Genomic DNA, 24,732 nt, shown 5'->3' with positions numbered 1-24,732 from the left:
CGGATGATGAAATCTTTTCTTTTCACGTCTATTGTGGTTTGACAAATGTTTTGCTACTAACTGTACTTTAACTTTGGTGCTTGGATATGCAGGAGTGAAGGGTCTGACTTGCTTTAACATAAATTGTCTTCATGACTCATAAACTGCTCTCGTTATTATAGGCCGTGGACCTTATCTCAGTTAATCCCACACACCAACACACTTTGCAGTATTTTCACACAAACAGTAGCTTCTCGATGTCACCTTCTATCATGTGGTTACAGTTCACTTAGAGCAGTAAAAGCTCTTTGTTTTTGCTCTTTGGTTTTCTCCCTTATGGTTTGGCAAAATGATGACAGAATATTCACAGCAGATTCGCGTGAGAAAAAAAGGAATAAAAAGAAAACAGATTAGGAGGTCTGAAGATTTTATGACTATTTCGAGATTAATTTGTTTTCAAAACCATAAAAGCAATCAATCTAGTTTATCTTCCTCGTGAAACAGGAGCCATTTCCCCTAAATCCCATAATTTTGTCAAGCCCAGTGGGTTAACACTTTGCATCCAGAGGGAGCTCCACTCCCCCTGAAAGTTATGTAGGTTTTTTACAGGGCAGTTCAGAAATAATAAGAAATTCATAGCAGAAAAGCACATTTTTATATAAACAGTCAGCAACTTTTCATCTTGTACTGCAGAATCAAACCCCTACCAAAAGATGTAGAGCTTTATTTTCTAGTTAAGGCTGAAGACATATCACTAATCTCACAGTATTTAGAAAATCTATGATTTTCAGTCACCTTTTAAATTGATGTTTCTTGATAATGTCAGTTTTAAAAGTAACATTTTTTTGTTAGTTTTTTTTTTTTTTTATCTTTGTGCTTTTATTCCTTTCTTTATGCAATGACATTGTGCAGCTTGCTGAGGGGCTGGATACACTGACCAAAGTTAAAACATTTCCTCTAATCTGGTGCTGTTATAATGAAAAGCATTGAAGCAGATTTTTTTCACATGCAGGCATTTTCTTTTGTCCTTGAGTTTATTGTATTAACCAGTTTGCATCCAGCTTTCTTGGCAGAATGTTGGAAATGCACTGTTATGTGTGTCACTTGAGAGCAAAAAGATGGCATGCAAAATAGGTTGTCTTCAATTTTTCAGTGAGACGTTATTATGAGGCTTTGTTTGCATGAGGACGGTGCTCTTGCATGCTTGGTTTCCTCAGGTTCAGAATTCGGTGGCTGTAGAAGGAAATGTTTGCAGGAAATTTGCTTATCATCCTTTGCAGAGTATATGTACAGTAAGCTTAAGCCAGTATAGTTATGAAGGACATTATTTCCAGCTGCTTTAAAGTGGGTTCTTATTGAAACATTTATTTAGTGGGCTGCACTCATGCTTTTTTTCCCCAGTGTGATATTTATTTTATGATCCATTCATGTCATACGGTCACCCTCTTACAGGAAATCGTCACCTGTACGTTGTTTTTGTCATATCCCACACAGTGGCTGGCAAAGCGTTTGTCTACCTGATCAAAATTGATTTTTCCTCTCAGTAGCTAAGTTTAAAAAAATTAAAATATTTTAAAGGGCTGGAATTAAACACATCTGTTTAATAGTTTAAGCAATTTTCTATATAAAAAAAAAACAAAAAGAAAAAAACTTTGACTGTCCACTACTGTCAGTATCAATAACACCCCCATTTGATAAGCTACTTATCAACACAGCTTCGCAATTCTAAGCAGCCAATTAAGAGTGTCTCAGTTCTTGTTTGGAGGATTTTCCCTCATTCTTCCTATAAAAGGCTTCTAGTTCTGATTCACTGGCCCATCTTGCATGCACTGCTCTTTTGATGTCTTTCTACAACTTTTAATAATAATTTTGCCTTTTTTTTTTTCATTAATGCCCTTTTTTTTTTAAACAATCCTACAGACAGTTCTCAACCTTTTTTTGGTCATAAGGAGCTTTACTATCCCATCTGTAATTTCTTTAAACTACACAAAGACAGACGCCAGTGAATGTCTTGCTATCCTGCTTTATCAGCGTTGTTTGGTCTAATTTTCAGAGTGCTAGGCAGCTGCTTTGAAAAGCCCAAGGCGGCAGATTGTTGGCACAGGGTTTGAGGAGATGAGAGCTTTTAGAACGCTTTGAGGTTTGCACCTCCTGGGCTTTCCTCCTGATTATGAACAAGCCATAGCCTTGCCAAACTAATCGTGGTCTTAGATCTTGTAAATTGTCCGAGAGGTCCAGTGTTTTCGTGTGCATTAACAACAATGACACACTAAACTTATTTCTAATGTCAAGAAGCATTGTTAATCTACATGCCTCTTTTTGACAGTTTACCCTCTACTCACTAAACTATTTCACAGTAAGAAAAATGTTGACCAGGGGTGCCCAGATATTTGCACGCCACTGTCAGCATTTTCCAACTACTCCATTGTCACATCTGCACTCAAACTACCTGACAAGGAAGTCATTTAACTGTCATTTGACTCTGTGTTTCAAGTTTGTCTTTCATTTTTCGTCAGTGATCATAAACATGTCTGGATGACTGTAACTGATCTTTGCTTTCCCTCATTAAGAAACGCTTTCAAATTTATTTTAGAATTTGGGTGGAAACCCATTTCCTCAGAAGTTTAACCTATAGCATTTACATTGTGTTTTAATTTCATTCCAGTCACCTTCACCCATCTTTCTTTTCATCATGTCTATTCCAGGAGTTTCCAGAGAACCCAACCAGCCCTGGTGTCACGCCTAATCATGTCCCCAGGTAGCACACCCCTTCGATAATAGATACTCCCTCCCATGCTGTCGCTCTCTTTCATTCGTATCTGAGACCATCTCATACATCATTTCCTCAGTGGTTACAAACAATTTGGTTGGCAGTCAGTAAAACAGGGGTGATTGACGAGCTCCAGTGTGCATTTTATTATCTGCTGCCATGTCAGAACAGGTCAGTTGTGATGTGTGTCTGTATTTATTAGCTCAGCTGAAGACGAGAGTTGGCTGGATTCTCCAAGTGCGTAAAGGTCTTTCCTCTCTGCACCATACAAAGTTGCTCCTTTCCCTGAATAATGACACTTTCTTCCCTCCATAGGTGAAAGTGCAGTGCTCCTGTTAAAAGATATTTACTGAACTGTACAAAAACACGAAACCACTTGAGAACCATCTGTCTCCCTGCAGCTCAGAGGTCAATTTAGAGGCTATGCATTTGAGGCTTGTGCCAGATAACATCACCAGATGCATTACTTTGTGATGTTATCTGCATGCAGTGAGTTTGCACAAAATGGGTCTTTGTTTGCTGAAATAGCCATTTTTGCTATCGGAACTACAAGTATGTGTTGCCCACATATCTGCAGTTTTCTTATCAAAACTAGATAAAGCACTTTTGCACTGAAGGACATGCATACATACAGTATGTGGGTGCTTCCACATAATTCCATAAGTTAAAGATTTTCACGTTAGTGTAACAATAGGACTAAAAATATTGTTTTTCTTTCTCTTCTCCCTCTTTTCATTCATGTCACCCTGCCATCCCCTAATATCTCTCCTTTGTGAAACATATGCAATCCCTCTGAACTTTAAACTCCCATATCTATTCATTACCTCATCATTTGTTTCTGCCATTCATCATGCCCAACTAAATGTCCCGTCCTTCTGCGTGTGACATTATTATTCATCACATTATTCTTTTTTTCTGTTTTGCTTATTTTCTCTTCATCTCACATTTTTTCCCATTTTATTTCCTGCACTCTCCTTCACAATGTTTCTCGTTTTACCTGTGGCTCATCAATTTCCTCCATCACTCCTTATATCGCTCCTCCCTTAACCCGGTTGAACTCGTCTTCCCTCCTTCCCTCCCCTCTATTTTGCAGAGCACCTGTGACACCCTCCGGAGTCACTCGGACAGTCTCGGATTCACGCCGAACATGTTACCTCGTCACCCGACTTTAGGCAACTTTGAGGAGTTTGCTTGTTGACAACATAAAGCAGGGGTTTGGGGCACATCTGGAGACTTGACAGCAAACTGTGAAATAATTTGTGTATTTAACAGGAAAAGGTTGAGCGAACGCTCAAAAATAGTGCAGTTTAACAATGCTTGAATAGAAATAGAATACTATCATCAGAAAAATAAAGAGTCCACTTCCAAAACAGAACTCAGGTTTAACCACCATGTTAAGGGCATCAGTGTTAATTTTGTTCATGTTTGATTTTGCTTTGTTTTAGTTATCTGGTCAGTTTACAGTCTACAATCGGTGAAGGTAAATGTGTACCAAAAAAAGGAATTCTGAACTGTGTTGAGTTTTGTGATACCACTGTGTCAGTATCGCTGTTCATTAATTAAAAAACATCCCCAAAAAAAAAGAAAAGTGGATCGGTATGTGTAGCAGCGTTAATTAAAAGTGTTATGCCTCCAGCATCGAACCAATGCTGTATTGAGTGACCTTATATAATACCTGGAACTAGTTTAAACAGACCAGCCTTTTCAGAAATCTGCATCACTTTAAGAGATGATTGTGGCTCCAAAGAGCTTCTCAGAACCTGAATAAAACCATGGACTAGTGGTTAATGTTGCCTTTTGCTTCAGTGAGGGTGTGAATTGTCTCAACAGTTGCATTCCTGTAATTATTTAATTTAAAGGCAGCGGAGGAACTTTTTCATTTGTACATAATGCAAGCAATGTGTTTTATTTCACATGGATCTTTGGATGACTCAGACTAGCACCAGAGGTTTTTGTTAATTAACGCTGCTTAGTCTTTTTTTTAAGCACACAGTAAAGTCAGAGAAGAAAGCCAGGAAGCAAAAAAAAAAAGGCAGTTGATTGTATCTTTATATGGCCAATATTTCAGTTTTGTATAATTTTTTTCCGTTTTTGGGACACACTTCAAATGTTATCAGCCCATTTAATGGACTTGGATGTCACTTCAGATGACATAGCCTGGAAGTGCTCTTGGCCTCCAGGAGGTTCAGTCGGGTATAAGCATTCATTCTGATCACTGCTATATAACATAATGCACCCCGATCATGCAGGCAGCCACCGGATTTTGTGCTATTAACCACAAGTAAAGTGCCTGCTGTTGTCATTGTACAAATGGTTACATTTTTTCCCCAAAACATGTTTTCGTAATCCTTACCAAATGGAGATGTTGCATAAACCTAACCACTCTCTGAAAATGGAAAGTGCAAAACAAAGTCAAAGTCACGTGAACATCTTTTTGTTGCCAAAATGTCTTTTGATACTCGGCTGCTTACACATGTAGATACAATCTGTGGCATCACAGACCTTTTGAAAAATATTGTTAGTATATTACTATAAAAACTGCTTTAATGAGACATTATGCCCCTCTTTGGTACAAGTTCCTGAAGTCCTAATGAAATTACTGTGATACCAGTTGGCCAAAATACCATAGACAGACAATGCAACAGCCATCAACACCCACCAAACCAAAATAAAAAATACTCAACTGTCAGTTTTATTCTCAAAAATGTACATTTCCCTCGTCTGCAGTTTGTCCATGGACATATTGTACAGATTCTGATTGATACCGATTCATGAGTCGTGTGTTGAACTTCTTCAGATTAAAGAAACACCACAACACAAAACTTAGCAGCCAGCAAGCAGGTTTACACACCAATCCAAACTCAGGTTGTAATTCGTTTATCACATATCAAATCCAGAAACCCTGTGCTTTAGTGTCACTCCATTCCTCTGTGTTTTATACGTTTTAGAGGCTAATATTAAGAATTGCTGCTTAAATGGGCCACTTTTCACCAGTTATCTGATGGTGGATTCATTGTTAGATAAAAGATTTACTTATTGGGTTATAAAACATTAAACAAAGTACTGGTAGAAGATTATTATGTAATTCCTTCCTCGACTTTTTTAAGACGCATACTTGTATTTTGTATGCAATGTTTTATTTTTCCAAGCTATTTGGGATGAGTAGACCCTGATCGGTAGATAACCAAAGCCTTGCCTTTGAACACTGAGTCGTCCTCATGTAAAGACCCAAGTTTATTTTAGACCCTGGATTTTAAGGACACTGGATCTTTGGAAGTTAAGTGAACTATATAACTAACCACTTCCAAGGTACGGTGAGTACAGCTGGATTCATTTAACGTGAAATTGGATGGAGACAGAGATAGGGACGCTAGATATGTGTGACATAGAAATGCCCTGCAAACCTGAACCACTCACTAAACAAGATATTTTCAAACCTCGCGATTCCCAAAGTGCAAGAGTTTTGAGTTGGCATTAACATCAGACATTTCAGACAAACAATGTGTTTACTTAAAAAGCACAGAAACATATATTTTGATGTGCACAAACTCTAATAATGTATAATATAAATGCATACACACATATTGTTTAATATTGTACTTAGGGGTGATAAAGTTCTACTGAGCCTCCCAGGAGATGAAAGAAAGTTTCTTTCGGCCATGTCAACAGAAAAGATAATGTCCATTTCATGGGTTGACAACATTTGACTTGCAAGCATGTAAGAAATGGCTCCTAATTCTGTTGACTTTATTTGCACATGAATAATTAGTTTATGTTGTCATTCCTATTCACACAGTGTGTCAAAAGCGTTCATCAGCGCAATCCCCTATGATAGTAATCTATTCTCTTAATAGAACTTTAAAAAAAAAAAAAAAGTTTGCTGGGGACATTCCTAAACTTGGCAGAAATTTGTAAATACCTGCAATCAAATGCCATGACAAAAATCCACACTGTTCACATGAAGCATTTTTCAGATATATATAAATATAGATAATAGAAAAGGTGTTTCTGAAGTGGCCCTTAAGTGTCTTCTTGGGGATTACAACATAACTTAAAACATAACAGACTATTAGAATGAAGAGAATTTTTTCTCAGAACATGAGAACCATGCACCTCAACCCCATCTACTTTGGTTGATTTATTTAAGAAATGCATTGTACAATTTTACCACTGTATCCAATCATTATTTATATTATTACAGAATATGTAATAAGTCACAAATAATAGTTTGTGATGTATTAATGATCAAGTGTAATAAACTATATTTAACCATCTTACATACATAACATTTCTTCTAAACATCATGTCAGTCTACGTCCTCTCTTAATATCTTTAACACTGTGTTGTTTAAATCCTTGACATTACAATAATGGACTTGTAGGTACTATTTGCTGGAAAGTCAGAACAGTGTCTTTTTTTTATGTGAAACTTTTAAGTACAACACAGTCAAAGTTGTGTTCATAACACTATAGCTTTATTACTCTGTTGTCTGTGTATTAGATGACTGTTGATGTGAAGCACAAACCCTTGGAGATCAGCCATCACTTGAAAGCCAATGACTGAATGTCTATGGTTGTGACTGCCTTCTGTGGCTCTAGTTTTAACTACTGTTACACTTGATGTGCCCACAATAACAGCATAGTCAGGAATAAGAGCGAAGCCAGAGATCTAAATGTTACCTTTCAGGAAAGTGTAAATCAGTGGCGTTATGTCATGAGCAATAAATGCCCTGAATCAAATACCACTGCAATGAGATTGATGTGAAGTGAAAAAAAAAAAAAAGATTTGGGATTTCCATTTTCATTTCATGACGTATAGCAGATGGATTGGATCTAGCGGGCGGGAACAGCTGCCAACTGCAGCACTCGTGTAATATCACTTGTGTATATTAAACATCATCATTCACATAGGAGACAGATGCCGATACATGTTACACTATGATGCTGCATTGCCACGATGACTTTGAATGTAGTCATGTTGGGTTCTAAAAATGTTCTAAAAATGATGTAGGCTTTGTGAGAATGTTCCGGGTCTTCACCTCTCTCCCTTTCCCCCAACAGTCAAAGAACAGCAGAGTGTACCTGATGTGGTTAAAACTATTACTGAATCTCTTTATGCTCATTAACTAGTCTTTCAATAATACTTACCGCAAAGCTATGGTCAAGTAGAAACAAGTATACTAGATATTTCTATCATCCAACCACTGGATCTGAACTATTTTATTCAAAAGATTTACAGCACATCATTGATTTTCCTCCTTGCATGATCATTATGTATTCCTATTATCTCTGGTCTATCAGTGTAATGATAGCTATGCTATTCACTTTGTATTGTCCAAAGTGTATTTCTGGAGTCAGATGAATCAAAATGGTGATCTCCACATCCTCTTGTGGATGTATCTGACACACTCACACACAAAACCCCCACCTTTCTTAGCATGGTTTGCTTAAATAAAGGGTGGCTTAAAGGAAGTAAAATTTGGCTTAAAGACTCATAGGTGATATAATTTTCTCCAAAACACACGCACAAATTTGGAGAACTGGAGTTGCTTCATCTGGCTCTACATGCTCTATGTTCATTTTCTTGTAGATATGTGATTTTAACTCTGAACTGAATATTAAATAGTTATTACAAACTTTACTATGTAGTCAGTCATAAATCAGACTATTGGGCCTTTTTAAGTGGGTTTGTGCTGGTGTAGAGGTTACACACATTTTAATCAAACCCGACGACCTGAAGTAATAGTTAAGTGCACAGCGCGAGGTGGATGGAGAAACAAGCCTTGCCAAAAGCTAAACAATGGATCCATTTGGCGCTCTGGAGCAATGTTTTTATGTTAGTGTATTTTATCTGTCATATGTAGCAACATACTACGCTTTGTTACAGCCAGCAAGTGTTATTGATAGGGCAGAATACCTCATTTGAGTATTAATTTGCTGTTATTAGCTGTAGTGTATTACATTTACTTGTGTTTAAGTAACATTTTACAGTAAAAACATATGTGCCTCTTAAATATAGAAGAGTAGATGTTTAGGTAGCGCTACACCTTAATAATAGTAGTAAAAACTCTGCAGTACTGAAGCGGATGTATTTAGTTGTTTCATGACACCATTTGTCATGAAATTGCAGACATTTAAACCTGAATCAAGTGCATATCTTCTTATCCAACCCCGATTCGGCACGAAATTAATTGGATTACAATCGTTTCTTTTTTAGAAAGGATCGAATAAACAAGCTGGAAATTATTTCTCAAAGAAAAGCAAATATGTATTGATGTTGACTTTACTGAGTCTTACTGGCTGAAATATACAGTCACAACATTTGTTCCGAGTTCTACCGGCAAAAGCAAAGATACAAGCAAAAAAGAAAAAAAAAAAAAGTGAAAAACCCATCCCTTCATTCAAATTAAGATTTAGAAAGCTGTATAAAAGAAAATGCACAGTCATCACTGCTGTGATAACAGAACACAATGAAATCCTAGTGTTTTTTGTTTTTTTTCCATTATGACTTATAACACGCGGCATCTTTCAAACAATTAAAATCCCACAAAGTCACTTTAAAGCCAGTTCTGAGGATCTACTGAAAACGTCAGTACCAGATAAAATTATGCTACATTAAAGGAAATAAAAAGAAAAAAAGAGCAGGCATTCCATCCTTAATAAATACATGCATCCGTTATCGTGTCTCACATCAGTAAAATGAAAAATAAATCCTTTCCCTAACAAGTCAGCTGCTTCTGACACTACTCACTTCATTGGCTTTTTCTGGGATAAGTAGCACTGTAATAATGTGTAGTAACATAACACTGCAAGCTTTTAACCGTGGTAATATAATAAGTTACAAAATGGAAACAGCTAATGGTGCAAAACAGTCATATGAAAATACAGATTACCAGTGACTCATATGGATACTTTTTTCATTTCTTGCAATTACAAAAGCTTTTTTAGAAAATTGATGAAACATTGATGCACATTAATGAAAAACAAAACAGAACAAAACTATTGTGTAACTAATGGTCCACTTGTTATGAACATGTATATATGTGCGGGTTGGCCCATTCGTTGAAAACTGGCTATGATGCTGTCAGTGTTCAAAATTTGACATATTGATGACTAAACAATTTAAGAAATCAGTAACAAAGTGCTCAAAAGTAAAATACAATGGGAAATCAAAAGCCAGAGAAGAAGGAAAATATGAGTTAGCTTGCCATGCTATTATACAATCTTGTGATGGGCAGCGAGTCCAGGCCTTGGTATCCGAGTCATCAGAAATGGTAAAAGTGTGTCAAAGTAGTCAGTAGTTGCTTCATCCTTTTTTTGCACCATTTCATCTAAATAAGTTTGTGATTTCACAGGAGTCACAGCAGGGAAAACAAAGACAATCAGTTGGCGCACATACAATTATCATCTGCAGCGAGTGCAATGGCAAGATCAACAATGAGAAGTTTATGCTGAGAGAAAAAAAAATACAATTTAATTCCCCATTTCACACAGTAAGGTTAGAGCTAGGGTTACAGTTTGATTTTAAATTGTACCGTCGTCTTTATGCTTTCATACACGCACGAGAGCAGAACCGAGTTGCTGGCCGACGTGCATCTGATGTCGCAACGCTTTGGACTGTGTGACAAACGTTCTGCAGCGTCTAACTTCAACTGTGTGAGATCATTGTATATGTGAGTATAGCCAGAGTCACTGCACAGGCGGCCTTGTTCGATTTGATCAAATGAGGCCGTCTGCGGTAACACAATCAGGATTTTATAAGAGACGAGTGACACTGGGAATGCTTGAAGCGACTGCGGGTCGACACGGACTTAACGGGCTGATTTTCGGTCACAACTTTTGACAAGTTTAGCTGTCTGGCAACAGAGGCAGAAAAATATGTGAATGAAAGCAGCTTTATAGGAAATTTGGCTGTTATTATACACTTAAACTTTACTGTTTTCGCAAATAGATGGGAATCTGAAGCATGTGCAAGGTGCCTTGGGCCCATTTGAGTCTCGTTGAGAGTAGATCTAAGTAGGAGTGCTTTGACTCCGACTGCACTACAGGGGTGTGTTAAACCGATTTTGAGAAGCTCAATTCTGTAGAATTCAAGAAGGACTAACATGCTTACATGCATTTAAAAGTCCTGCTTTGGTCTGACTAACACAATTCCTTTTTATGTAAAGTCATGCTTAATATAGGAGTTTTTTAAAAACAAAAATCATGTTTCTCTTGATTTGCCCCAAATTACACCATTACGTCCAGGACACCTGCAAGGAAACCGGTACGAAAGCATAATTAACATAAAAATGGGGGAAATGCTGACATAAGCCTTTACAATTTTTAAATAAAATGACTCATTTGTGATTTTAAGACTGCAGATAAATTAGTTTAACCCAATCTGAAGTATTGGCCGCCCTGGGATAGTTACTTAGAACAGCTTTCAGCCACAGCATATTTGACAGCTAATAAGTGACGGCAGCCGAACTGATAACAAGTGGAAATCATTGTGTTGTTTGATCACAGAAAACTCATTCACAAAAGTGTTTGTTTGTGTGTGTGTGTTGATCTTAGTTATCACAAACTGGTTATTGCAGATTTTTTTCAAATCCTCAAAAATAAATAATTATGTTTGGGATTAAAAACTCCCGTGCTCGTCTTTACATGCGTAAGAACTTGTATTAATGAAAAGAAATGGTCAAAACTACTACTACTACAAAAAAAAAATCCAGCAGGAGTCAAAATCTTAACTTTCCAAAAGCCCGCGTGAGGAACTGATGAGCTATCTGCAAGCACTTTGAGTCTCAGGCATTTGAAATTAATTTCTCACATGAGATGACCACAGATCAGAAGGGCAAAGCTTGTTCACCCCCCCCCCCCAAAAAAAGAAAGAAACATCATGCCGTTTTCACTCTTTGTAGGAAAACAGAAAACAAAATCGTTAATTATAAAATGTATTTGATCAAACACCCACCCACATCGGTGCCAATTAACTGGGAGGTGTGTGTGTGTGTGCCAAATTAGACAGCTTTTAACTTTAAAGAACCTTAAACAAAGCAGAGCCACTAGGTCTTTGTTCCACACAGAGGCACAACAAAATGTACTGCAGGGGAGTGTTTAAAACCCATTGAGAAGGGACACATCCTAAAGACTCAACAGGGTGAAGGATGATTGATTATTTGCGGCTTCGGCTCAGTGAGAGGCAATTTAGAATTTAGGGCGGGCAGAAATCTGCAAAGTAAGGGTGCTGCAAGGCCTCTTCTGCAGAGATCCTCTGGACAGGATTACACTTCAACAGGTTCTGGGTCGGATCAAAGGAAAAAAAATGTAATGAGTAAACGGCAACATCAAATGTCCTGCAAGAAAGAGTGTAACTTGGCAACAACTTTGCGTTAGTTTGCTTTAAAATAAATAAAAGATTTGCACCATAAGTGGAAAGAAAAAGAAAAGTTGTTTACATGTCCACACAAAAACTTCAAAGGATACAAACAGACACTAAAGTTCTAAGTACCTGCAGTAGATCCCGTCCTGTGCTGCTTAGTTTGGGAACCACATTCACCAATGAGGTGGTGGCTGGATACATGGGATATGGCTGCAGGAGGAAAGGGTTTATTCTTTAGAGAATTATGCAAGATATAGTTTGAGCTCCAGCCACAGGAAATTAATCACACAAATTAATTTACCTTGTAATCGGGGAGTTTTGTCATTGTCTGCCACTGTTCCTCAGTTGGTGTACCCAACAATGTTCTACATGGTTAATGAAAAATATTTAAAGACTTGTATATTAATTATTTAAAATCAATGCCCCCTTTGGCCAATACTTGTAGATCCTAAGTCAGAAAGGATATCTGAAGATTCTTTTCAGCTGGTCGTCCACGTCATTGCCAGGGAATAAAGGCCGCCCAGCATTAGCCAACTCTGGGAACAGAATAAAATGTCAAACAGACACTTTTTTTCTTTTTGTTGTCAACAGGAAAAAAAAAAAAACGTTAATTGTAATTGTTAATTGTATTTGAACATAAATCCAGACGCCAGTAGACCACATTTCTTCTCCATCTCCGTAGATCAGAGAGTGTGTGTGTGTGTGTGTGTGTGTCACTGAATGAGTCATTCAAGGTTTACAGCCCCTTGTGTTTTCTAAAGGGGAATAAGCACGGCCCCCAGCTGGCAAACAGATTGTGCGTTGCAGTAGAGATCAACGCTCTTAAATTCCAAACGAGCCTCTGCCTCGCTGTTTGCCATTGTTATTTCCTTATTAAAGTTACCTCTGCCAACTACAAAATGTCACAGCGAAGCACACCAAAGGCTCTTTTGTTGGTGGCAAGAAAGAACCCTCCTGGCATCTGAGGAACCGATGACCAAGTGGGATACTTTCATCTTTGAAAGCTTTGTCACCAAAAGAACAGGAAAATCTCTGTGAGTGATGTTAATGTGCTTAACGCTACCATCTGTTCGCCTCTGTTCCTCCTCCTGTGGATACATCAACATGTACAGAAAATATGAAATAATGACTTAAATGTGCTCTGTTGAGACCATTTTCTTTCTTAATATGCAGCGTTTAATACTACTTCTAACACTGTTTGACAAATGTCAGCACACGAATGATTTTGGCTATATTTACTTGTAAAAGGGATGGGAAGTTCCTCCGTGATAGCAGCAAAGGAAATAATACCCCCCCCGCAGGAGAGAATGTGAGGAAGTTTACGCTCACATTAAACACCCCCCTCTTGTCATTCATCAAACTCTTTCTGAGAGGGGCTTGGAGCGATTTCATAAGTAGTATACGCATTGTGGAAAAGACATGGAATGGTCGATGATTTGTGTGGTAAATTGCCATGAAACTTTAAATACACATCTGTCATTATGAACCCCCCGTCTACTGATTATGTGCCGAGTAAAGGATTTAGTTTCAGAGGGGATTTTTACATTTTGACACAAATGCTGCTCTCCAGCAAATTAAAACATCTGTAGTCACTTTTCTCCAAAGGCCATGTTGCAAGAGACAGAACCTGGTTTACAATATGTAACAACAAAGGGATTTAGAGTCCTTTATACTTGCAGCATTTCATTAACTTTAGAGGAAAACAAAAAAGAAAAAAAAGAGACATTTAAGTATTAAAAAAAACCTAAACAAATTTAAATCAGTAACTCAACTATTACAAACCAACCTGCAAATATGCATCCAGCTGACCACATGTCAATAGAGGTAGAATAGAGTTTAGCACCAAACAGCACATCTGGAGGCCGGTACCACAATGTCACCACCTGCGCAGAAATCACAGCAAAGTGCATGAAACAAAACAACCAAACAAATGTTAACGAAAGTGCTGATGCTTCTATGAGCTTGTTGTCACTTCATACCTGCAGCGATTCAAGAAAGAAATGTTTCTCTTCAGCACACTCAAAGCGAAATCTACATCTACTTTCCACTAAAACCTCTTTGCATATTAACAAACTGCTGCTTTGTCAAATATTTCACTTTTTTTTTTTTTTTTTCTTAATATATAAACACTGCCGTCTAAAGTGCACACCCTACAGTAAATTAACAAAATATAATGCGTTTACAGAAACGTTCTATCCCCTACAAAGTGTGTGGGCTGGCTGGAACAGTTTTTCACCTTAAAGAGTAAAAAAAATTCCATTCAGATGTTAATGATGCGACCACTTGCTCACAGCTTTTAGAAGCAGTTTTAACAGAGAGAGAAAAAAAGTTTCATCTGTTGTTCCTCCTGTTGGAACTGCATTTGATATGCAATCAGTTAGGTCACTTGAAGACAATGTCATTGTTAAGACTGGTCAGTGCTAGCTTTTTAAGATTTAAATAAACATTTGTTTTTAAAGCAAAAGTACAGATGACCGCACACCAAGGCAAAGATCGTGCTATGGTCTAAAGCTGACCCCTTACATGTGACAAAGTATTACAGCTTACTACACAACCCCACCCTTGCCATTTTTGTGAAAATGATTCAGTTAAGTCATATCCCAAGTTGCCAGTAATCCGGGGCTCAAAAAAAATAAACACTTGTAAAAAGAGAGCGAGAAAATTAAAGGAACTGAAATTTCTGACGAGCTGAGTGGAAAATAAAGATCTCTGCCTTGATATAAGGGCAGCATTTGACACCCTGACTTGATCCCTGCATCGTCTACTTTAGGATCACCACATCAAGCCACATGCATCTCTTGAGATTTGCTTTCAGATGCCGTCTTGCACGGAACAAACAGATTTAGAGCGTTAGCGAATACCGCTTTCTTTTCTCTGACAGTATTAAACAACTTCACCCTCACTCATCCACACCACGGTCAACACTATTTCCAAAATTCTGTGCACGATTTACACGCAAAGGAAAAGTGGGAAGCTGAGATGCATCGAACATAGGATACACGCTCCGACTCCACCTTCAGAGCGGCACTTATTGTTTTCATCTTAAGTCCAAACGTTGGTTCTGCTATAGAAACATCTAAAGTGCATTATTACTAGAGAAAAAAAAAAAGGTTTAAAGACATGACACGGATGGGTCAGGGACACAAGATTTGTAAACGGTTGTTAGAGACTGAGTCACTGATGGACCAACAGCCAAGAGCTCATTTGGTTCTGGCGTGGGTGGAAACTTATGCCACCCCCGTCCAATATTCCTAATGACCGGTCTTTTTGCATCACATGCTCCGTTTCAAACATCCTGCACTTATTGGCCACAAGAGACTTCAATATTCATTTAGGTGAATAGCTTTACTGAGAGGAACAAATAGTGTGTGAAGAACTACCGTGTGTGCGCACTTTTCTTGCATAAATCTGCCCAACAGAGCAGATTCTCGAGAATTTTCACGAATTTTGACTAGACTTGACACATATATCAAATAAGAAAATCCCCCTTGTTTTCACACGAACTGATCTCCCTCTGTTTAATTTACGCTGCATCCATTACACGCATTTCAAAATGTATTCACGCACCCTGAAATAGCTGAGGGATCATTCATCTCCTCTTAACTGAGATGACACCGAACGTCTCGGGGTGATGCATCCGCTGAAATGAGATGGCCTTTAAAAATGGCCTATTTCAAAGTCTCAGTGCTACAAACTTGATTCCCCTCTAGGTTTTCTGTGCACTGCATTTTCGCATCAGTAGTGTCAAACTGGGTCAACTTCTCTCAAGCCTTGGAGATTGATTCGCTGGGCCCTTGGGTCAACCAACCAGAACCACTAAATCTATCTGGGCTCTGTCTGTCATTTTTCTGATAATATCAGCAACAACACACATCAAAGCCCAAATGCTGCTGGATGCTCCATTTTCTTCCACCATTTATGCAACAATTCAATTCTGATATGCAGAGGTACAAGCTGAGGACATCAAATCTGTACAAAGACAGTGAAACTAGAAATAAGATAAATAATGGAAGCTTAACAGGGTTTTTGACAGGACCAAACCCTTTTCCAATGATTGTTCTAAAATGTTGCACCCTTTTAATTTAAGATATGGGCTTTTGGGTCATTTCTGCCATTCCTGAAAAACAGCATGAGAGCAATCCCTTTACATATTAGATATGACTTGGTTTAAAAACTGAAAACCTTTCTCAGTTCCAGCTTCTAGACTGCTTACACAAGCACCTTAGAAAGTCTAGATTAAGGTCTTACCATATAATTAGTAACCACCAGATTTAAAATTGCTATGGTCAAAATCTCTGGTTTGTCATTAGCTAAAGAAGCTACCGTTTTACACTGATGGCACCCGTTTTGTCTTTTTCCCTTTTGTTTTTTCCTGGAAGCAGTCAGCTTTTAGTACCTGCTGTGCTAATCATGTACAACCTACCTCTGCTGAGTAACACCTCACAGGTATGCCAAAAGCTCGAGCCAACCCAAAGTCAGCAAGCTTTAATTCCCCGTTCTACAAATAGAGAAACAAATTAACAATTCAGTTTTAGATGACGTCAACACCATGTTTCGCTACAGTCCTCTATCGAGCATCACATCCAGAAATGGATCACTGATGAATACTTTTTTTTCCCCCTTTTCTGGGGGTCAGTTTTCATCAAAAGTCACAGACCCAGTCATACACATCTAAAATCGTTTTGGATTACTTTAAAATTTTCCACAACAGGCAAACACGTACAAACTGATCCAAATTATTACCTCGGGAAGGAAAAAATATTTACAAGATTTCAAGTCAATGTCCAAATGCACTTTAAGCACTCACTCTGTTGATGAGGAGATTCTGCGGCTTCAGATCTCTATGAAGAACGTTTCGACTATGACAGAAAGCAAGGCCTTTCAACAGCTGGTACATGAAAGACTGCAGAGGAAACCCAAGAATATTTAAGATGTAACTGACCTGATAAACAGTGAGTCAAATATAACACTGTCTAACAATCAAGTTATAGCTTTGTGCTTTTAGGCATCTCTTACCTTCACAGTTTCAGGATCTAGATCCCCATTGCAGCTGTCAAAATACTTCTTCAAATCCTGCAGTGGATAAGAGACACGTTTTAGACTTTGAAGGTTTCCGTTTCATAAAGACGATTGGTGCGATGAGTGACTCACCTGATCACAATATTCAAAAACCAGGGTTAATTTCTTGTCACTGTGCAACACATCGTGTAGTCTGGAGAAGAAAGAACAGCCAGGTATGATCACAGCAGGGCGCAAAGCAAACTGACAGGTATTGAACTCGTCTGGCTAGCAGAGTCACACTGGCTGTCGTTCACATATATATATATAAAAAAAAAAAACGCGAAGTTACAGTGGACAGCAGACTGACCTGACAATGTTTTTATGCTTTAGCTCCTTCAGAAGACATATTTCTCTCAAGGCAGAACTTGGCACCCCCTGGAACAAATGTAGTTCAGTCCGATTTAGCACTGGCAAGCTAACATGCTCCTGGTAAACACTGCAACAGTCAACATGATATACTAACCTCGTCATCGTCGTCCAGTCTGACCCTTTTCAAAGCCACAATTTCGTGGGTTTCTCTGTTTTTAGCCTTGAAAACAGTCCCATACGTACCTTCGGAAAAAAAAAAACACCAGTTTAATCAGTTAAAAGTTCCGATGAATGGCACAGAGACGCAAGCTAGCTACCCGACCACCGCTAGCAGGCGTTAACGCAGTATAATTACCAGGAAAAAAATCTTCTGACAGAACAATTAAACCATGCAAGTAAAAGCTGCAGATACTGCCGTGCTTTCGACTAACTGGGGTTATTATTTAATACCATCACAAAGCTACTACAGTCCGGCTTACGTTAGCAAGCACTGCATTAACGTAAAGGCTGTATTAGCATTAGCTTCGGCTAGTTGCTATCAACTTAACAAATTCACAAAAAAAAAAACACCCAAATCTTACCCTCTCCAATTTTTTCAAGCTTCTCATATTTCTGCATGTTTGGCGAATGAAGCCAGCCAGCAAACCAATGACCGACAAAACCCCAAACTGGGGTGGATAGGAAAGGATTGTAGCTACAGACGTTAGCTTAAATTGGTCTGCACTTGCTGCAACTGGTCGGTTTGCAGCAGCCAAGCTTCTCTTGTGTGTCATCTAGAGGCTGACAGAAGGATCGCAATGCTGGTGGATACCATTTGAAGACATATGTTTAAGAAGATTAGGCTGTATAAGGAAAGCGAAAATGTGTACAGAAGGAAAACTAGTGTAAACTCAAATGTAACCTGCTATTACAAAAATGTAAAAGACCAATATACCAATACATAATCGGCTTTCAGGAAAAAAAACCTTGGATTGATATTAGCAGCAAAATGCTGGTTTGTCTTTCTGATATAATTAGATTATAAATACTTAAGCATAGGTGTGTAGGCAACATGTAGCCTTGGATAAATTGTGTATACTTCAGTAGGTGGTGGAGTCATTTAAAATTACTTTTTATATATTGTTAGGGACACAATACTATCTTAGATTTGATCCCACCCTGGGTTATTTGGGCATTCAGTGAAATCAAAGTAGGCCACACATTTATTGGGAAAATCACTGTTTGTTGGAACATTTAACTATGAAAAAGTGCAATTTTCCCTCATTTGGTAGAGTGGAAGAATGAAGTTGAAAATGAAACTACTCAACGAGAAGTACCACAAAATGACACATGTAATTAGTAAATACACTCAGCAATTTTCTGCCACTCTCTGTTTTTTAGATTCTTTAATTGGCACATGTCTGAAGCTAAAATCTTTGGGCACGTGCAGACTGATGTTTGAATTAAGTAGGCTGTAGGTGCATTTCCCTCACATAAGATAATTGCCTCCAATCAAATCTCAATCTACAAGTGGATTCTCGGAAGCCATCCGGGCTACATGTTGATTTGTTAAGTATATTTCCCACAAGATGTAATCAATCTGTTTAACTGTGCAAATGTCATTTTAAATTGAAATTAAACTTAGCCCTCCATTTGTTCCACTCAGGAAATAAGCCCATAATCCAGTTAACTTAAATCGATTGTGAATACATACCAACCTGCAATACTTGTATCAACACACAGATTGCACAGGCACGCAAAGTACGCATAAAAAAAAAAAAAGCTAATTAAATTGGGCTGTTCTGTAATCAAAACGCTTTTCGTCTATTACGCTTTATGTAGAGTCAAAAGAGTGTATCTGCATATAGAAAAGCTTTTAAACCACAGGAGATGGCAGTTTAAAGCAGCTTTGAACATCTTAATGAAGATAATGTTCAGTAAGCAGTAATTCCTGTTAGGGTGTTACATCGATACAATAAAACAAACAAGAAAAAAAAAAAAGAATTCAGTGTGTTGTCATTTATAAAAAGGAAAAAAAATATATATACTCTCATCAAAACTGTTTTTAATTACTTTTTCTAACAAATCATAATTTATCTTTCTATACAGGATAGAGTAAAACTGTGATATTAAATTTCCATTTCAGTTAAAAGACTGTACAGTAGTGTAGTTTGTAATTATCACAGACTGATCCAGTTGGTCCATTTATACACACACACACCTTGTATACAAATGTGTACATTTTCTATATGACTAAACAAAGAGCTGGTAAATTTGCAGCACATTTGACATATTTCATCTCTCATTATCATTTATTGTCGATCCACTTGACACAAGTTTGCTGCTCGTTTCATTTCTGCCCCTCTGCTCTTTGCCTGCGGATCAAATCAGAATAAAGCCCTCCTTTACTCAGCAGTTCCAAGTGCGTCCCGGCCTGTGAAGAAAGGAAGAAACTGTTAGATAAAAAGAAAAATGATATCACGCAGTCATTGCAATTTGATGGAAATGACTGATATACCCATATGAATTACTCTTCAATAAATGAAATCATTTCTATAAGTGCATCTTTGAACTTGCAGGCTGTTCAAATAAATGATCCAAGACACTTAACTGGAGATAAGAGTGCCTCCATTTCACTGAATACTCAACCTCCTCACCTCCACAATACGGCCGTTGCTCATGACACAGATGAGGTCAGCTCCTTGTATGGTGCTCAGTCTATGGGCGATGATGAGCACAGTGCGACCCCTTGTGGCCCTGTCCAGAGCCTCCTGGACCACTCGCTCTGATTCTGCATCCAGAGCACTCGTAGCTTCATCCAGCACCAGGATGTTGGGATTCTTGATCAAAGCACGAGCGATAGCAATGCGCTGCTTCTGGCCACCCGATAATGTCACACCACGCTCACCTGGGTATAGAAATCTAAAGCTTAGAATTTGCGTCCAACACGATTGCTAAACAGCAGCAGAAGCTTGAATGAGAGCACATACCAACCGTGGTGTTATAGCCATCTGGGAAACTTGTAATGAAGCGGTCGGCATTGGCTTGTTTCGCTGCATCCATGACCTGAGCGTCTGTAGCGTCAGGCTTCCCAAAGCGGATGTTCTCCATGATGGATGATCCAAACAAAACTGGCTCCTAAAAAGAGGGGTGGAAAATAAAGGCAGTAAGGAATGGAACCGAAGTTAACAAGAACAAATACGCGTTTATTAAACTGACAAAGGATTCGTGCTCATATTTTTTAAACCTTATGCATCAACGACTAATGGTCTTTACCTGATTGATGAAACCAATGACATTCCCCCTGAGCCAGGACAGATCGAGCGTTCGAATGTCGAGCCCATCCAACATGATTACCCCGCCGGTCGGGTCATAGAAGCGCTCCAGCAACGACGCCACTGTGGATTTTCCTGCAGGGTTCAACAGTCGGTGAGCTCATTTTCAGATTGTCTGTATGTGACAAAATCAGTATTAGAATCATCACCAACAAATTACCTCCTCCGGATTCTCCAACAATGGCAATGGTTTTACAAGGTGGCAGCGTTAAGGTGAACTTCTTCAAAACCTCCTGCCCAGGTCTGGTTGGATAACTATACAATAGACAAAAAAGAAGTTGATATTTAATGTCCCCTGATATGTTTTTGTTCACTGAAGGTCTGGAAAAGTCTTGGGATTTAATTAATATTTTAAATAGGATGATTTCAACCTGAATGAAATGTTCTTGAAGTCCACTCTTCCCATTAGAGAATGGTATGGGATGCGTCCTCCCCCAGAGAGGGGGATGGTGGGCTGCAAAGAAAGGTATTCAAAGACCCGGGCCCCGGAGCTTATTCCTCTTACCATCTGCAGTAAATGTTGAGAGGGTGACAGGTTGATCTCTAATTAAATAATATTTCAGATATGCACACCTTGTTTAATGCTACAATCCAGATAGCACTTGCTGTATCCTTTACTCACCTGTCCAAAAAGGATGGAGATACTAGCCAAAGACCTGGGCATGAAAACAGTGTAAATGTTCTTTAATCGGCAACTTATGAATAAATGTATTGAATCATGGACGGTAATGCAGATGAGTCACGGTGGAGCAAGTTGTGTGTCATACCTTTGAACAGTCTGAGACGCAACCAAGAAAGACATGAGGTCTCCAGGAGACATTTCGTTGCTTGAAATTAAAGTCCCCCCAGCAAAAATAGTTCCAAGGACAATGCCTGTGTTAACATCCAAATACAAGAACATTAGCATTACAGAAGATCTCAGATACAGTAGCGGTCTGCTTTGTATTGTGTCCCAACAGCATTCACAATGGAAACACTCACAGTTCAGGGCCACGTTTGACAGTCCTTGGAAAATGGCAATCCCAGAACCAAGATTTTCATTCATTTCACATGATTTGTCAACTTCATATGCATATAACCTGGGAAAAACAATGAAAAATATTGTACCTTTTGTACATATACCATCTCTGTAAGTTTTAAACCATTTCTGGAAGTGCTTAAACTTACTGGAGCTCTCGTTCCTCCATTGCAAAAGCTTTCACTGTCCGTACATTACCCAGTGCCTCATCTGCCACTGCTGTCGCTTTTGCAACCTTGGTTTTTGACAGAGAAAAAACACAATTAGACACAAAAAGATACATATTTTCGAAGTAGAAAGGAAAGCAATGGCATTGTTTTAATGGCTGTGTTTGAGTGCCAGTAATATATTCCGCACTGAAAGCATTAACATAAACCTTTTTTTACAAAATCACACTTCATTAAACACCAAGGGGTGTCACCTGTTCTTGAGCCAAACGAGATAGTTTGCGCAGGACTGAGCCAACGAGAGCACCTGCTCCCACTAGACATGGGAGGACAAGCACAGTCAAGCCTGTCAGCTTTGGGGAGATGACATAGAGGGACGCAAAACACCCCACTGTCTGTGTGATACTCCGCAGACCCTGTGAATACGCAGACATAGTAAGTTTTTTTTTTTGGAAAACACAATCAAGACACTTTGAAAACAGACTTTTTGGGTCACGCTCGTGTTAATACCTGAGAAATAACCAATTTAAAGGATGACTTGAACTCCTGAATGTCAGCAGTCAAGCGATTTACCAGCTGCCCAGTTTTATTGGCATCAAAAAAAGCCACATCTTGCCTGGTGAAAAAGAATGGCAACATAAACCAGTAGAATGGGGGTATATAACAGCAGCTCTGAACCAGTTTTATTTCATACATACGACTGCCCTCTAAGTCAACATTGGATATATGTACCTCAGTAAAGATGCAAACAGGGTCTTCCTCATGTCTGCTGCCACCCTCTCCCCCACCCTTGAAAGCAGGATGATGTAACCACTTGTTAGCAGGCCCTGCACAAAGGAAGTGATTATCAACTAGAGAAATAGACAATTTTTCATTCCACAGATGTGACATTTTTTTCTTTGCATGCATATTCTGTCTGACTAACAGTAAGTGGAGCAGCACATACTCCTTCAGGTGAGATCTGTAACAAGGTCCCAAAGTCATTTGTGGAATAATTGAGGGGGAAACATGCGCTGTACAGGAATGCTAAAGTATGCTAGAATACAATAAACAATGCATGAACTGTAGCCTTAAACTGGATGGTATTATGAAGCTAGATCTGTAATATGTTGTAAGCAACAGTTGTGTTGAATTATTTTTTCTTATGGGACATGAAGTTTTACAGCCTCTTCACAAACATGCTTGAAAGAGTTATTGTGCACTTACTTGGATACCATACATTCCCAGTAATTTGAGGGCAGGTCCTCTGATCTCACTGACATAAGTCCCTGTGTGTTCTCTGAGGTAGCGTGCCACAACATTCACAAGATCCCCAAGCATCAGTGGGATTTGAATGTTCAGGATAGCTGCACCAAAAGCTAGCTGAAAAACAGAAATGACCAATGTAACCGATTCGCATTGAGCGCCACGTTGTGCATCGCTGACATTGCCTTCAAATGTTTTCCTCAAGCTTACCACAACCGCACAGGTGAGCTCAAATAGTTGGGGTTTGATAAACTCCCATAGTATATGCCATTTGAACTCAGGCACCGGGTCTTTGGATACAACTTCCACTAGAGTGTTGTTATTCACATCTGCCTCACAGTGGGCCACGTGGCAAAACAGACGTGCTGAGACAGTAAGGACTGCTGGTCCAAGGATGAATTTCAAAGCCGAGGGCTTGGATGTCCTGGTAGAGGACTGACGAACAACTCTCTGAGCCAGGCTCCAGATGCGACTGACAGCAGTGCCAGACTGCTGTGAAGAGCCGTAGGCACGAGGCCCCGGAGATGTATACCACCTGGATATAAACCAGAATATTGATAAAATTAGAGGTTTGATCAACCCAGTTATGCAAACTGATGTCACAAAAGCAATGCTTTCAACAAATCTACAAGTATTATCATTCCATTTTTATGCCACTAAGTAACAACTTATTAGGCCTACTGAGACTGCCATTTTTTTTATTTGCGTACAAACTATGTAAAGGTGAGCCTCTTTCTAAAACACACAGTTTTGCTTTAGGCTGATATAATATACAGCTATATCCAGAGGGAGCTAATATCTGTCAGGGTTATCAGTTTGTCACCATCTTAGGAGAGGACTGCCGACATGAATCATGAAAAGGAAGGATGATTGTGGCACCATGTAATTCTCTCACTTTCGTGCACAACACAACTATTCCTAATGTAAGAATTAATATTTTTCAGCTAATTTAGTTTCATGTCATTTACTTTCCTCTCCCTCTTTTACAGTTGAAAAGACAGATGAACTCGAGTATAAAAATTGTAAAATCAAACACACGCGTACGTTCCACCTATGTCGACATGCTCTGTCTGTACAAACAGAATAGGTCAAGAGACCATTGTTATTACCCAACATGTAGCTTATTCAACTGGTGTAAATCTGCTGTCATTAGCCAAAGTAGCAACCGGTCACATTAGCCTACCGTGAGAGCTTCCATTTGTCTCCTGTTTTGTTGCACCGCAAGGGAAACGATAGTGACCGCGATGAATGGGCGAAACTCGCTCTACAGCAAAGCAACTGAAACATGTTTATGCCTCTTTCAGTCGTTAATATCTCATTAGGTTAAAACAGTCGCTAAACTGTACAGTAATCCAACGGCACACTGTAGGCTGCCATATTGACACTGACCCACAGTGCATTGGTGGGTCTCGAGGGGACGACGGCTTTAATTTGAAGGTTGGTTTCTGAAAACCAACTGTGCTGCTTTACTTTAATTTGCTTTTTTTAGTTGATTAGTGTTACGGT

The 24,732-nt window shown here is 38.8% G+C and overlaps 3 protein-coding genes across 7 annotated transcripts in view; 1 reads left to right on the top strand and 2 right to left on the bottom strand.

Annotated features, from left to right (window-relative positions):
• Positions 1 to 8,389, top strand: part of asic1c (acid-sensing (proton-gated) ion channel 1c) — a 106,960-nt gene extending 98,571 nt beyond the window's left edge. For 4 of the 5 annotated variants that reach the window (XM_075483209.1, XM_075483210.1, XM_075483211.1 and 1 more), the window contains exons 10-11: positions 2,685 to 2,737; positions 3,843 to 8,389. In XM_075483209.1, the coding sequence (XP_075339324.1) occupies positions 2,685 to 2,737; positions 3,843 to 3,921 (132 nt within the window). In that variant the 3' untranslated portion in view covers positions 3,922 to 8,389. The remainder of the gene's footprint in view (positions 1 to 2,684; positions 2,738 to 3,842) is intronic. The other variant, XM_075483208.1, reaches the window with a different exon arrangement.
• Positions 6,341 to 18,239, bottom strand: cdk5 (cyclin dependent kinase 5). The gene is made up of 12 exons (XM_075483212.1): positions 18,064 to 18,239; positions 17,637 to 17,725; positions 17,481 to 17,548; positions 17,264 to 17,324; positions 17,129 to 17,185; positions 16,920 to 17,015; positions 16,536 to 16,610; positions 13,899 to 13,995; positions 12,579 to 12,648; positions 12,414 to 12,474; positions 12,242 to 12,322; positions 6,341 to 12,031 (listed from the first exon to the last, which is right to left on the bottom strand). The coding sequence occupies exons 1-12, from the start codon at positions 18,098 to 18,100 to the stop codon at positions 11,945 to 11,947; spliced, it is 879 nt and encodes a 292-aa protein (XP_075339327.1). The 5' UTR covers positions 18,101 to 18,239; the 3' UTR covers positions 6,341 to 11,944.
• Positions 18,240 to 19,509: 1,270 nt separating this feature from the next.
• Positions 19,510 to 24,651, bottom strand: abcb8 (ATP-binding cassette, sub-family B (MDR/TAP), member 8). The gene is made up of 16 exons (XM_075483205.1): positions 24,410 to 24,651; positions 23,437 to 23,761; positions 23,188 to 23,343; positions 22,714 to 22,808; positions 22,492 to 22,597; positions 22,236 to 22,397; positions 21,964 to 22,049; positions 21,778 to 21,875; positions 21,564 to 21,669; positions 21,419 to 21,452; positions 21,168 to 21,304; positions 20,957 to 21,051; positions 20,738 to 20,871; positions 20,452 to 20,599; positions 20,119 to 20,369; positions 19,510 to 19,895 (listed from the first exon to the last, which is right to left on the bottom strand). The coding sequence occupies exons 1-16, from the start codon at positions 24,511 to 24,513 to the stop codon at positions 19,812 to 19,814; spliced, it is 2,121 nt and encodes a 706-aa protein (XP_075339320.1). The 5' UTR covers positions 24,514 to 24,651; the 3' UTR covers positions 19,510 to 19,811.
• Positions 24,652 to 24,732: the final 81 nt, after the last annotated feature.

Source organism: Odontesthes bonariensis, chromosome 14, assembly GCF_027942865.1.
Source record: "Odontesthes bonariensis isolate fOdoBon6 chromosome 14, fOdoBon6.hap1, whole genome shotgun sequence".
Lineage (NCBI taxonomy): Eukaryota > Metazoa > Chordata > Actinopteri > Atheriniformes > Atherinopsidae > Odontesthes > Odontesthes bonariensis.
This window is presented reverse-complemented; position numbering and strand designations above follow the sequence as displayed.

Coding starts and splice junctions, on each gene's coding strand:
- cdk5 (XM_075483212.1), bottom strand. CDS start 18,100: ATGCAGAAATATGAGAAGCTTGAAAAAATTGGAGAGG. Junction 17,016..17,128: donor TAGATCCTGAAACTGTGAAG/GTAAGAGATGCC, acceptor TTTCCTCTGCAG/TCTTTCATGTACCAGCTGTT. Junction 12,323..12,413: donor CAAAACTCCCCGATTACAAG/GTAAATTAATTT, acceptor TTCCTCCTGCAG/CCATATCCCATGTATCCAGC.
- abcb8 (XM_075483205.1), bottom strand. CDS start 24,513: ATGTTTCAGTTGCTTTGCTGTAGAGCGAGTTTCGCCCATTCATCGCGG. Junction 23,762..24,409: donor GACAAATGGAAGCTCTCACG/GTAGGCTAATGT, acceptor GTTTATATCCAG/GTGGTATACATCTCCGGGGC. Junction 20,872..20,956: donor TGTTGGAGAATCCGGAGGAG/GTAATTTGTTGG, acceptor TGAACCCTGCAG/GAAAATCCACAGTGGCGTCG.